The sequence below is a fragment of the Boleophthalmus pectinirostris genome, unplaced genomic scaffold (genome assembly GCF_026225935.1).
Source record: "Boleophthalmus pectinirostris isolate CB_2022bp ecotype Guang Dong unplaced genomic scaffold, ASM2622593v1 HiC_scaffold_1, whole genome shotgun sequence".
NCBI classification, from domain to species: domain Eukaryota; kingdom Metazoa; phylum Chordata; class Actinopteri; order Gobiiformes; family Gobiidae; genus Boleophthalmus; species Boleophthalmus pectinirostris.
Genome location: NW_026570970.1, coordinates 21649924 through 21663940, shown reverse-complemented (window position 1 = coordinate 21663940; position 14017 = coordinate 21649924). Strand labels below are relative to the sequence as shown.

General features: G+C 42.6%; 1 protein-coding gene across 1 annotated transcript in view; it reads left to right on the top strand.

The window, feature by feature from the left end:
* The window catches only part of plcl1 (phospholipase C like 1), an 86015-nt gene that overhangs the window by 67480 nt on the left and 4518 nt on the right, over nucleotides 1-14017 (top strand). The window contains exons 8-11 of the mRNA XM_055166023.1: nucleotides 8699-9061; nucleotides 11838-12041; nucleotides 13236-13311; nucleotides 13698-13807. Of these exons, the coding sequence (XP_055021998.1) occupies nucleotides 8699-9061; nucleotides 11838-12041; nucleotides 13236-13311; nucleotides 13698-13807 (753 nt within the window). The remainder of the gene's footprint in view (nucleotides 1-8698; nucleotides 9062-11837; nucleotides 12042-13235; nucleotides 13312-13697; nucleotides 13808-14017) is intronic.

The following is a 14017-nucleotide window of genomic DNA, read 5'->3' as shown; positions in this document are numbered from 1 at the left end:
ATCATTGTTACTGACTGTGCTGCCCTCTGTGAATCAGTGCTCTGTACAAGACATACTGATGAGCCATGCTGACAGATGTTATGACATGGGTTTGATTTGTGTGCATGTAGCTTGTCGTGCATCTTGAGGAAAACAGCCTTTTAAAATACCTTGTTATTGAAAGAACATTTGGCAGTAAATTGTGTGGACAGGAGGCAAGTAATTACTGACTCAAATCACTGTTAAATGCAATAAGCAATTTGCACATTTTGTTATTGGGAGCTTTAAAAAATAATAGATATTCTGTCTGAGTCTAATGGCTGTATTCGTCTTTATTAAAGCGCTTGTGTTCCTATATGAGGATATATGGAGACATAGGTGGGAGCCCATCTGTCACAGGTTTGACAGACAGAGACACTGGTGAGTGGATAGGAGCAGTATGCTACAGACGATGATGGATTACCTGCGTGTGACCCATAGGACATACCTGTATCTGTGGAGAGGTAGATTTACTTAAAGATTCATACAATGGCGCTATGACAGCAGTTAGCAAGGAACTGTCTGTAGAGTATAAAGCAATAAAGTACACGGGGTCCATACCATGGAATATGAAATAAGACAGGTCACATCACAGTTGAACTCTATGGTTAAAGCCCCACCATGTAACTAAAACAAAGCATGTTTTTGTTTTTTCATTTTGGAAGTTTTTATTGCACTGAATAAACATGGCTTCCATAAAACTGACTGACTTAATCGGCCTTGAGGGTGGCCTCCTTCTGCTTGTTTCCATGGAAATGTTGTTGCTTTGGCTATAATATTCCATAATACAGCATTAGAAAGTTACATTGTGTTGCTTTAATCTCTACTTTGAAATTTTCCCATCATGGCTTCTCCACATTAATTCTTATTTCTGCCTACATTAAGTTTGCATATTAATGAGTTGTTTTGTGACAGATATCAATCCAGACTCAAACTCTTATCCAGGGCTTGAATGTGGCACAAAGAATGGCTTATTAAACTTATTTATGATTTGAAATAAGAGAATGTTACATTGCATCAGGCTTGTTTTAATTTAACCAGTAGCTTTCAGTTTAAATTAATTACACTCAGCATATGCTTTTACAACAACAAAATTATGAATTAATGAACATATAAAGCAGTGGGTTAGACCAAAGTTTTCTCTACTTAAATTAGAGTTTTCCAAAAACTGCTCCTAAAAACTCTCCAAGATTTAGTTTACCAGAGATAAAGAGGAAAAGGAAGTCTAAATAAGGGCCCATTGATTTGGTTACACACATAGTAACAGATAGTTATGCAAAAACAAAGGAAAACCCCATGTTGGATAAAACGTCACATATTACTCATAAATTGGCCTCACCCAAAATCGTTGAATACAGTGATAAAACATGCATCTGACTTTGACGCAGCCCAGGCTTGAGGGCCCTACTGACATCTATCTTTCCAACTGCAATGTCTTGACAAGCCTTTTCTAGCTTTTCTCTCACTCCAAACACATTTAATAGAAATTGTGCCCATTGTGTATCAGCTGCAAAAGAAACCTCAAAAGTGGTTCTACACTCATATCCCAGGATGCAATGTGTTCTATTAGAAATCTTTCATCTTTTTAGTAGTCTTTTGTCAGCCTCTGTCAGCGTATGTGCCACTCAAGAACACCCTCATAATGAGCAATACAGAATGTGATGTAATGTAGATAGAGAAAGTGACATCTTACTGTATAATATGCTGCTTACTATTCTTTACAATCATTTTGTTACATTCTTTCATTAACACTGGCTATGTTTACCGTTGGCTATGCAATGGCAAAACCTCATCACTACCTCATATTGTGAGTAACCAGGCTCTTTAAATGAAATTAAATTCATGTAAACAGCTACATCTGATATGAGTAATCTGATTTCTTTCTGATTGTTCTCACATGTGTGGATTTTGACAAAGAAAATGTGTATAAAAGGGCAAACTAATGCAGTAAGGATAAAAATGAAAGGGGGCTTTTTAAAGAAAGAGGTGAAATGAATTGTACTGCCTAGCAAATACATTTACTCTAAAATTCCAATGATTAAATGGCATGTGTCCCCTGGCGATTTTGATTATTACATTTTTTTGTGTGCATGTAAACACACTCCATTCATCCATCCATTTTCGTCCGCTTATCCGGGGCCGGGTCGCGGGGGCAGCAGTCTAAGCAGGGACTCCCAGACTTCCTTCACCCCAGACACGTCCTCCAGCTCCTCCGGGGGGACCCCGAGGCGTTCCCAGGCCAGCCGAGAGACATAGTCCCTCCAGCGTGTCCTGGGTCTTCCCCGGGGCCTCCTCCCGGTGGGACATGCCCAGAACACCTCCCGAGGGAGGCGCCCAGGAGGCATCTGAAACAGATGCCCGAGCCACCTCAACTGACTCCTCTCGACGTGGAGGAGCAGCGGCTCTACTCCGAGCTCCTCCCGTGTGACTGAGCTCCTCACCCTATCTCTAAGGGAGCGCCCAGCCACCCTGCGGAGGAAACCCATTTCAAGCGCTTGTATCCGCGATCTTGTCCTTTCGGTCACTACCCAGAGCTCATGACCATAGGTGAGAGTAGGAACGAAGACTGACCGGTAAATCGAGAGCTTCGCCTTTCGGCTCAGCTCCCTCTTCACCACAACGGTCTGACACAGCGACCGCATCACTGCCAAAGCTGCACCGATCCGCCTGTCAATCTCACGTTCCGTCCTTCCCTCACTCGTGAACAAGACCCCGAGATACTTGAACTCCTCCACTTGAGGCAAAGACTCCCCACCCACCCGGAGACGGCAAGCCACCTTTTTCCGGTCGAGAACCATGGCCTCAGACTTAGAAGAGCTGATCTTCATCCCAGCCGCTTCACACTCGGCTGCAAACCGCCCCAGTGCACATTGCAGGTCCTGGTTCGATGGAGCCAACAAGACAACATCATCCGCAAACAGCAGAGATGAGATCCTGTGGTTCCCAAACCGGACCCCCTCCGGCCCCTGACTGCGCCTAGAAATTCTGTCCATAAAAACAATGAACAGAACCGGTGACAAAGGGCAGCCCTGGCAGAGTCCAACATGCACCGGGAACAGGTCTGACTTACTGCCGGCAATGCTGAACACAGCTCCTGCTCCGGTCATACAGGGACCGGACAGCCCTTAGCAAAGGGCCCCGGACCCCATACTCCCAGAGCACCCCCCACAGGACACCACGAGGGACACGGTCAAATGCCTTCTCCAAGTCCACAAAGCACATGTGGACTGGTTGGGCAAACTCCCATGAACCCTCGAGCACCCGATGGAGAGTGTAGAGCTGGTCCAGTGTTCCACGGCCAGGACGAAAACCACACTGCTCCTCCTGGATCCGAGGTTCGACTATCGGCCGGATTCTCCTCTCCAGTACCCTGGCATAGACCTTACCGGGAAGGCTGAGGAGTGTGATCCCCCTATAGTTGGAACACACCCTCCGGTCCCCCTTCTTATACAGAGGGACCACCACCCCGGTTTGCCAGTCCAGAGGTACTGTTCCCGACCGCCACGCGATGTTGAAGAGGCGTGTCAGCCAAGACAGCCCCACAACATCCAGAGACTTAAGGTACTCAGGACGGATCTCATCCAACCCCGGAGCCTTGCCACCAAGGAGCTTTCCAACCACCTCAGTGACTTCAGCCCGGGTGATGGATGAGTCCGCCTCCGAGTCCCCAGCCTCGGCCTCCTCCTCGGAAGACGTGACGGTGGGATTGAGGAGATCCTCAAAGTATTCCTTCCACCGCCGGACAACGTCCCCAGTCGAGGTCAGCAGCTCTCCCCCCGCACTGTAAACAGTGTTGGCGAAGAACTGCTTCCCCCTCCTGTGGCGCCGGACGGTTTGCCAGAATTTCTTTGAGTCCTCCTCCATGGCCTCCCCGAACTCCTCCCAGCTCCGAGTTTTTGCCTCCGCAACCACACGGGCTGCAGCACGCTTGGCCCGCCGGTACCTGTCAGCTGCTTCAGGAGTCCCCCGAGCCAGCAAGACCCGATAGGACTCCTTCTTCAGCTTGACAGAATCCCTTACTTTCGGTGTCCACCACCGGGTTCTGGGGTTGCCGCCGCGACAGGCACCACAGACCTTACGCCCACAGCTCCGAGCAGCCGCATTGACAATAGAGGCCGAGAATGAAGCCCACTCGGACTCCATATCTCCAGCCTCCCCCGGAATCCGGGAGAAGTCCTCCCGGAGGTGCGAGTTGAAAGTCCCTCTGACAGAGGGCTCCTCCAGACGTTCCCAACAGACCCTCACTACACGCTTGGGCCTGGCAGGTCTTTCCAGCTTCCTCCTCCGCCAGCGAACCCAACTCACAACCAGGTGGTGATCAGTTGACAGCTCAGCCCCTCTCTTCACCCGAGTGTCCAAGACACGCGGCCGGAGATCAGATGACACGACTACAAAGTCGATCATCGACCTCCGGCCTAGGGTGTCCTGGTGCCACGTGCACTTATGGACACCCTTGTGCTCGAACATGGTGTTCGTTATGGACAAACCGTGACTAGCACAGAAGTCCAATAACAAAACACCGCTCGGGTTCAGATCGGGGAGGCCGTTCCTCCCAATCACCCCTCTCCAAGTGTCACTGTCCTTGCCCACGTGGGCGTTGAAGTCCCCCAGGAGAACAACGGAGTCCCCGGTCGGTGCACTGTCTAGTACCCCACACAAGGACTCCAAGAAGCCCGGGTACTCAGCACTGCTGTTCGGCCCATAGGCCGACACCACAGTGAGAGTCCTGTCCCCGACCCGAAGGCGCAGGGACGCGACCCTCTCGTTCACCGGGGTGAACTCCAAAACAAAGCGGCTGAGCTGTGGGGCAATGAGCAGGCCCACACCAGCTCGCCGCCGCTCCCCGTGGCCAACGCCAGAGAAATGGAGAGTCCAGCCCCTCTCAAGGAGTTGGGTTCCAGAGCCCAAACTGTGCGTGGAGGTGAGGCTGACTATATCTAGTCGGTAACGCTCAACCTCCCGCACAAGCTCAGGCTCCTTTCCCCCCAGCGAGGTGACATTCCATGTCCCCAGAGCTAGTCTCCATGTCCGGAGATCCGGTCGTCGAGGCCCCCGCCTTCGACTGCTGCCCAGATCTCTCCAAAAAGTAAATCTTAATGTGCTTATTTTAGTAATTAGTCCTGTCACGATAATGACTTATCGGCTTATCATGCTTCAAAATTTGATATCATGAAAGGCCTACTAGTAATCTAATTTTACTTCCTATATAAATGTTCCCACTGATAGGCTGGGTAGACTAGACACAGGAGAGATCTAAGATTTAATTTATTGCCTTTAAGAAAAGCAGTTGCCTTGAACATGATTTAATTAACTGTTCAAAGCAGTTCTGCACATATAGCTGAACAAGGGGGAACTTCAGAGTGAACATTTGTTGTCACGCTGAGGGAGCTGTGCACTTGGATAACCATGCATGACACGTCTCAGCATCACTGCCTCACTGACAACCCACAAGTTTGAAGATACTGTTGTAATGTCCTCCTCAGTCTGTAGCCTAAAGGCCAACTAAGGTCTAGATCAGATAGTTGGACATGTTTCTTACAAGTTACATTCAGGCAAAGCATAATGTATTTTCATAATCTCATGATATTATTGCTATTATTAGCACTGGGCAATAAACAAGAGGCTGAGTTGAAAATGTTATTTATTTCTGGGAGTAGGTATCAGAGTGTATTGTGTTTTTGAGATAAAATCAGAGATGTCAGACTGATGGTTTGTACATGTAAACAAAGTGCGATTATTGTAAATATTCTTGTAGAAGGAGAGAGGTTAGAGCAGAAAGAGATAGAAATTAATATGATCCATTACTGTAACATCTAAAAGAAAACAGTTCAACAAAAATAAGAATCTTTAGTATCCACATGCCATTGTGTTGTCTTTCTTCAGCACAATCAAGAAGAAATGACAACCAGGCAATACAGTCTATATACTTCTGTCTCTACACAACCTTCAAGTAAGTAGAGCAGACTTAGAAAAAACAGAAAAATCATGGACAAAGCTGATTACTGTTGTGTATTTCTTGTTGTCAGTAGTGTCCTTCCTCCAATACAGCTGCTGTTTGCAAAGAAACTCTTGAATTTGAGCACTGTGCAGAATCAAAACAATTCATTTATTTTCAATGGGAGTTGGATGTTTACGGCTATAGTGCTGCACTTGTTGCCCTGGGTTATCCAAAGCAGATGCGTGGAACATATGCAGACACATGCAAACTGAAAAATCTCAATATGCGTGAGAAAATATCTGAGCCTCGCTGCTGTAGCTGATTTCCTGGCAGCCTTAGGACTTCATATGGCCATGGAAGCATTCAACATAAACACGCACAGTCCAGCTCAGGGAAGGAAATTACTCCTCTTACTTTCTATTTTCAGCTATAAGTTGAAATAATTAAGTTCCCTTTAGATTACATAAGTGAACGCTTAAAGTGTGTAATCTTAATACAGGACACCCCTATGTTAGAACAACATTTCTATTTCTGTAGCAATCATAATACTGCGAGCACTGGCTTTGTGCATGTTTGGTCTCAATTTGAGAGGAAATTGTCAATTTAGATGTTGACTTTCTTGCTCTGAGGGACATGCTGACCACTTTGGCATTGTGCAAAATGTAAAGATGCAAATGTATTTCAGTTACTTAATCAAAACAGATGCAGTAATATATCAGAAGACATTATTAAGATAGTGTTATGATCAAAGTTAAACTTACAGAGCCTGAAATGGTCACAGCAATTCATCTGTCTTGCATTGTGCAGTGATTTGCATACTGATTTGGTATAAGCTTATATTATTGGATGTCCCTCCCGTTTTCACCATTTACCCAGAATGAATGGAAATACTCTTGTGTTTTCTGATGGTTGCAGTCCGAAATGTAACTGTATAATAACACAAGATCTATAATGTATGACTACATAAATTATTTTCCACAGTATCCTAATTTATTTACACGTGACTACTGTTATTGTTATTTGTACAAGAGAATTATCATGCAAGAGCCAGCACACAAAGAACATTTGTCTACCCACTCACTGTGTTTTCCATTCACAACTGTTCAGCTCAATATTAACTGGGAGGTGTGAGCTAAAATGATATCTTACTGTTATCTTCAATTTCATCATCCAGTAGCCCCGTGAGTGACACTGCATAAGAGTGAGTGTTATTATATGAATATTGTGACTAATTGATCCTGCATACTGCAATAAACATTTAATCAAGTGCATCTTTTCCCCTAATAAGAGCTGACTTGGTAATTTGAAATGAAGAGCATATGAATAATGCAGACAGTCAACACAAGCGGTTGGAGCACTGGCACCTCCACAGGTGACGAAACATTAAAGTTTTAAAAGCCCAGATAATGAGACCAAATGAGCCCCTGTGTTGTGCCTAGTGTGGTGGGACGCACTACATATGCATGTGATTTTCTCCTGAATTGGTAGATGGAAAATAGGTTGTTTTTAGAACCAACAAAATCATTGTTCAGAAAAAACTTGAATTCATTGATGTAGGACTGGGTAAGATTTTTGGTGGTGGGCATGACACCTACATGTTTCCATGGAGATCAAAAGTTAAAGCTGAACTCTCGAACATTCTCTTTGGAGATAGATGAGTTTTGTGCCATTCATTGGAAAGTTAAAAGGCAAATTAAGGACATCATCAGGCATACAAGCAGGTTTTAGACTCAACACCAGAAGAGTCAGGTCTATGAAGAGACTATGGTACTAGCAAGGATGCGTGTTTAAAAAAAAAAAAAAAAACATATGAGGGACATATGAGGAGCAGTGTGATTGGTCTAACAGGTATCCTCATTTAAAACTCTGCCCATGCAACCAGAAGCCTGTACCGGACTGCTGGACTGATTACTGGCCGTACTAAGGGCCGTCCTGTGTGATGTCACGTGTGGTGGAAATCTGCTCTGTACAATTTTCGAATAAATAGGGGGGGCTGCGGCTCTACAGAGTTTGGGAACGATTGCTGTAGAGGTATTTTAGGTACATGTGTTTAGTTATTTCCCAACACTGGATATGGACCACATCTGAATGAAAGATATGTAGAAAAATGCTGAACAAATTGATGTCTTTGTTGTCATGCTGTTTGATTTTATGTCAATACACAGTAACTGATCAAGTTTATCCATAGCATGAAGAATTTTGTGTTTGTTAGAAATTAGAGCTTTTAGTCATGTAGAATGTTCTTACCTCATCAAAAACATAACTTGGAGTCGTGTTTTGTTTCAGTCACACATGCTTGAGTAATGCTTTTTTATTAGCTTGTCTACATTTCCAAAGCTCCAAATGTATCATCTTGTGATATAATTTAGTTTTCAAATTAACAGATGCCTTTTACCTATAGTCCAGTAGAGATCGACTTTTCCAGGGCTGAAAATATCTACATGATCCTAGTGAAGGTGTATGGAGTTTAAAAACACAATGGAATACTTCATGTATTCCCACATGACAGCACAAGGTGGATCATCAGAATGTTTTCTGACGAACTCAACCTAAATATTTAGGGGTTGTGTGAATGAGACAAAACACAACTTCAGGTATGTATTTGATAAGGAACGTCATAACATATATCAAACTTATATAACATATATCAAAATACAGCATAATATAGGCCCTTTAAATGCAAGGTGACCCCTGATTTTTTTTTACTGAAATATGTGATCTGTTTTGCCCTCTTGTGTCCAGGTGAACATGCCAGAGCTTGCCTTGCTGCGCTTCGTAGTATTGGACGATGACTACATTGGTGATGATTTTATTGGGCAGTACACAGTGGCGTTCGAGTGCCTTCAGCCTGGGTACCGCAACGTGCCCCTGCTGGGTTTGGCGGGTGAACCCTTACCACACTCCAGTCTGTTTGTGCATGTGGCCGTGACCAACAGGAGGGGCGGGGGCAAGGCTCAGCGGAGGGGCTTGTCTGTGAGACGGGTGGCACGCAGAGGGAGAGAGTACGTCACCCTTAGGCACACGGGAATCAAGGTGTTAGACGAGGCCTTCAAACCAGCCGGCGGTCTGCTGAAAGAGGCAGCGGATCTACGGGAGGAGGCTCAGGTAAAGACGGTTTACATTACATCACTGCTAGTCATTTTTCTTTCAATACAATACCAAGGAAGACAATGGTACGTATATCAATATTGATCAGATGCCGATGCCATTGAGTCAGATTATTGCTCTAACCAAACTTGAAATGATTAAAGAAAAAGATATATGCACAGATAAACTAAGATGTAAAAAAGTATTTCAAAATTCCATATAACTCTTTGAAAGCTTTATGTGGTATTAATGGCATGTTCTAAGAGGTCAGAAATTTGACCTTTAAATCTTTTAATAATCTGAGATAGAAAAAAACATGCTATTGTTTTATAATGTACCTCATAATCCACAGGTTATCCTTTCTGTAGTAGTTTGGAAGATATGAAATGATTATTAATGTACAATGATTGGGGCTTAGACAAACAATGATGTAATACTTTAAAATACACTGACCTGATCCACATTATGACCCCTGAAAGATTAAATAAAAACACTAAAAATGCATTGTGAGACCTATTGTTGGTCGCCTTATTTGGGGCATTAAGTGGACAGAGCTTTTTGGATGGCCAAATAAATGGGTCAGAGCATCTCCAAAACTGCAGCTCTTGTGCAATGTTCCTGTTCGCAGTGCTCAGTGTGCATTTATCTAAAGTGCCCAAATTGCAGAAGAAGTTAAGGGTCGACTTGATAGCTGGGTTAAAAAACATGCTATCCAGTGTATTGGGCAAGTAAGTGGCCCTCATGACTACATATTTGAGTAAAGCTATAATGTAAATCTAAATCATGCAAAAAGCTAAACTAAAGACATAGGCGAGTAACTGGGGTCTCTCAATCTTGTATGTAATTTGTTTTGAATGTGCTGCAGAAATCAGATTCTGCCACTGAATAAAAATATAGACTGCTGTAGGAGGAAAGCCATTGACAGAGATGAGAGGAAGAAGAAAAGTGGAGGTGGATTATAAAGCATCTATAAAGGTCTGGTCATACTGCACCCACCAGTTCAGCTCTAAATATTGACATTGCTGAGTAGAAATCATATGTATTTTTTTCATCACATGGATTTATATATATTTCTGTTTTGAAAGCCTGACCCTGGCCTTAACAGATTCCTATGTAGCAAGGCTATGCATTTAATAACAAAAATGTCAAATTCAAACTGAGGGTGATCAGTCCATTCATCAGCTTGGGGCTTTGAACTTGAGATGTCTGCAGCCAATCCACAGTCAGTAAAAGAATGTGGTGTGGAGTTAAGACTTTGGAGGAAGAAATCTATTCTATCTTCATAAAATTCATGAAATTAACAATAGATGCGGTTACATGCACTCCCAAAATCTGATTATTTTTTAGATTTTTTTCAGTTACAAGATATACTAAAAAGACATAAAAACAACAATAGCATCTGATTTCTTCCTGATCATGGTCCCTCTGATCACTCATTATAGATGTTTGCATGTCATTTAAGGAATCTTAAGGTCCATAACTCAGATTTTGTGGTGCATGTGAACTAGCCACTGAAAGCCATATGTTTTTGTTTGTTTTTAGTCAAAAAGAAAAATCCTGATTGATCAATGCAAGTGAGAAAACATGATTAATAATTTTGCCATACACCGTCCAGCCCTACAGAATAGTTTAATCAAGAAGAACTGGGGTATATAGTTGACTTATGCAGCCGCTTAAATCATGTAGCTAGATTGATAGCACGTGTTGCTCCGGTTTGTTGCCTGGAAACCAAAGGCTGTAGACAGTTATGGGGTCAGAAATGGCTGCTTGCACCTTACAGTCCTGATTGGTTGTGGAAGTGGTTGTTGAGAGCGCTCCAGTGATGCCTTTTAGGACAAGAGTTTGACATATGTAGACAAAGGCTGTTAGGCATTGTGTTCACATTTCATACAATACTTAAAATGCTTGCTGCTTCTGGTGGTACACAAGGTCCTCTGCAGTTTTAATATCTGTTTTACTGAGACAAATGTATTTATGCTTTGGTCTTTTTGATCAATCTTTATGTATAACCAATCTATCCATGGTTTATTCTCATTTCAGACCTGATTTAGAAAAATTAGTTCATATAAAATAATAATATTATGTATGCATCTCTAAAGTGAAGGTGTATTTTTACAAGCCATTTGGTCCAAACCTGATCCACTGAAAAACACAACTCTTTCATTCACAGACTGTGCATAGTCTGCTCCCATGTGTTTGTCCTTTGCCAATGAGCTGGACCTGCCCCTCCCTTCATCCCTGTGGTCCAGCTGTGGGTTCATCTGCCACAGTCTGTTATGATTCATTGGGCCCATTGCTTAAAGTCGTTTACACACTCCCATTTTAAACATGTAGTTCCCACAGGTGGAGCTCCATTATGGCTGCTCCAGATGTCCCAGGTGGCACACAACAGCATTCTGAACCGCTTTCTGATCACTGTTTATGTCTGAAAAATGCAAAACTTAATTTCCCCCAATGACAGCTCAAAATGAGTTATTTTCTAAAAGAGCAGGAGTGCTTTGCTGTGACTCTGTTTTGCATTTTGAAACACCTGCTTCAGAGAAAAACAGCTCTCTCCGATTTTCTGGTTCAGATTTGAGCTATATTGTCTCTCGTCTCTTGCCAAATGCGCTTAAGCTAAGTCTGATTTCAGTGGATTAAAAGCGGCACTGACAGCCATATTGATTTAATTCAAGAGAAAGACCGCAGATGAGAGGGAGGTCAGTGTATGTCACCCTTTTTGACTCTGCTCAGCGCTCATCTACAACTGTACATCTGATCCACCACTATTTATTTCTCCCTGTCACATTTCCAGAGCACCACGGCCAGTTTCAAAGAGCAGTGTGGGCTCCCCACAGTGGCCAAACTGAAGCAGTGCATCCAGAGCCTGGCCACGCGGCTGCAGACCTCTGAGGGCACCATGGGGGCATGCATGGTGCTGAAGGAGGGGTACCCCTGTCTGGAGGCCCAGATCAACCTCCCCGAGCCCACCAAGAAGCTACTCACTGCCTATGACACGGTCAGTAAGCAGGAGGAGGCTGTACATACATGGTGCTACATAATATTTTAGTGTCATGCATCTCTCAGTTTGAATGTGGTGATGGATTTGTTGTGAAGATATATACTTTCAGTACATACAAAGTAATATTGCAGGCAATTTTTTTTCTTTAATCCATCATAAATTATACCCGCAGCTATCCATGTGTGCCAGTAATATTGAATCTCATATTTTACCTTTGCTTAGAGGCTCATGTTGACTGTTACATGTTACATGTTGTTCCTGCACCTACACAGATCCACATTGAGACACTTCACTATGAAACCACTGCCACTCTCCCACTCTCCCACACACACAGAAGTCCTGCTTTCCTCCCACTCCATCAGATCCTGCATTAGACCCCCTCCCCGTAGCACATATCAGACGATGGTGCTTGAGTTTGACCCTGCAGATCTGAGGCTGTGTCAGTGTTGAGACCTCAGCAGCACAGTGTGATCCCTCTGAACACACAGAGCTTAGTCATCGCATACTCACCACCAGAATATCTCCAACTCCACTGCCCTGGAGTCACTAATGTCTCTGTGTGTCTTTCATTTGAAGTTATGTGCTAGCTGTTTCAAAGTTCTCAATTTTCCATGTTTACTGTATTATATATATATATATATATATATATATATATATATATATATATATATATATATATATATATATATATATATATGTATGTTGCTCAAATAAATACAAATAAAATGAATGAATATATTGAGAATACTAACATTTGATAAAATTTTACTGTATAAAAAATATTGTCTATATGGCCTCTCAATACTACTTGTCCTTTACCACAAAGTGCCCAAACTTTTCCAATCAAATCAACTATGACCTGACTTTATGGTACAGCTTGTTATGATTCAGCTTACTTATTGTGTTACATTTCAGTTACTCATGGAAAGAGTTTTATCTCTTGAATTTGAAATTTGGCATTTGAAATGTTTATGTGAATTGATGATATTTTAGATAATAGTTATTTTTCAAAATATTCATTCACTTTTTTCATGTTTGCACATTTTGTACCATCTTTCAAATGATCAGCAAATAATATATGCCATTTTGCATAATAAATAAACTAAATAGCAAAACAAATAACTTAACTACTATGTCAAAAAATAAAAAAAAAGTTTGAACACGAATGCGAGTTTATTGTTTATGTTGCAGATGATCGCGGCCCAGAAGCAGCTGATTGAAAGCGCAGACAGTCTCCAGGACAGGGTCGCTCAGGTGCAGAAAGAAGGTGAGCAGCACTGGCCTCTGATCTCTGCTTCACTGTCACAACAAATCTGCAGCAGCATCATAAGTGGAGCTATGGCATTTCAGGCTAAATGGGAGATGGGTGTTTTTATAAGAAAAGAAAGAGCACTGGGATGAAATGGATGTATTTTAGTATAAATGGTGGTCAAATAGGGTGTACACAAACAGTCCATTGTATGTGTTTAGTCTCCTGAAGAGCTTAGATAACTCCTGACCTTTCTGAGCCAATGTAAATGTCAGGAGTTGGGTCCCTTCTTTGTAAATATTTGATTTGCCTTTTAACTATAAACACTGAAGGTACACCTCTCTTAGCTGACTTGTTACTTGGTATTAATATAGAACAAATACAAAACTGATTTATATTTACAGGAATGGACTTTCACGAGGATCTTTCTCGTCTTGGGGAGAAAGAGGGACTAAAGGGGCGTAAACTGAATAAGGCTGTGGAGAGCTTCACTTGGAACATCACAGTGCTCAAGGTAACGTTTAGCTTTGAAATACTTTTGGAAATACTTGATTTCATTCTTCAATATTTCAGGTATATACAAATGGAGAAAGGAGAAAACAAAACCACCACAATCAACAACATGTAACCAAAAACAACCTATTTTATAATATAGTCTGCATATTTTAGTTTTGCATATTATCACACAGGGGAGTCACAGGGGACAAAATGGAGAGTAGGTTCC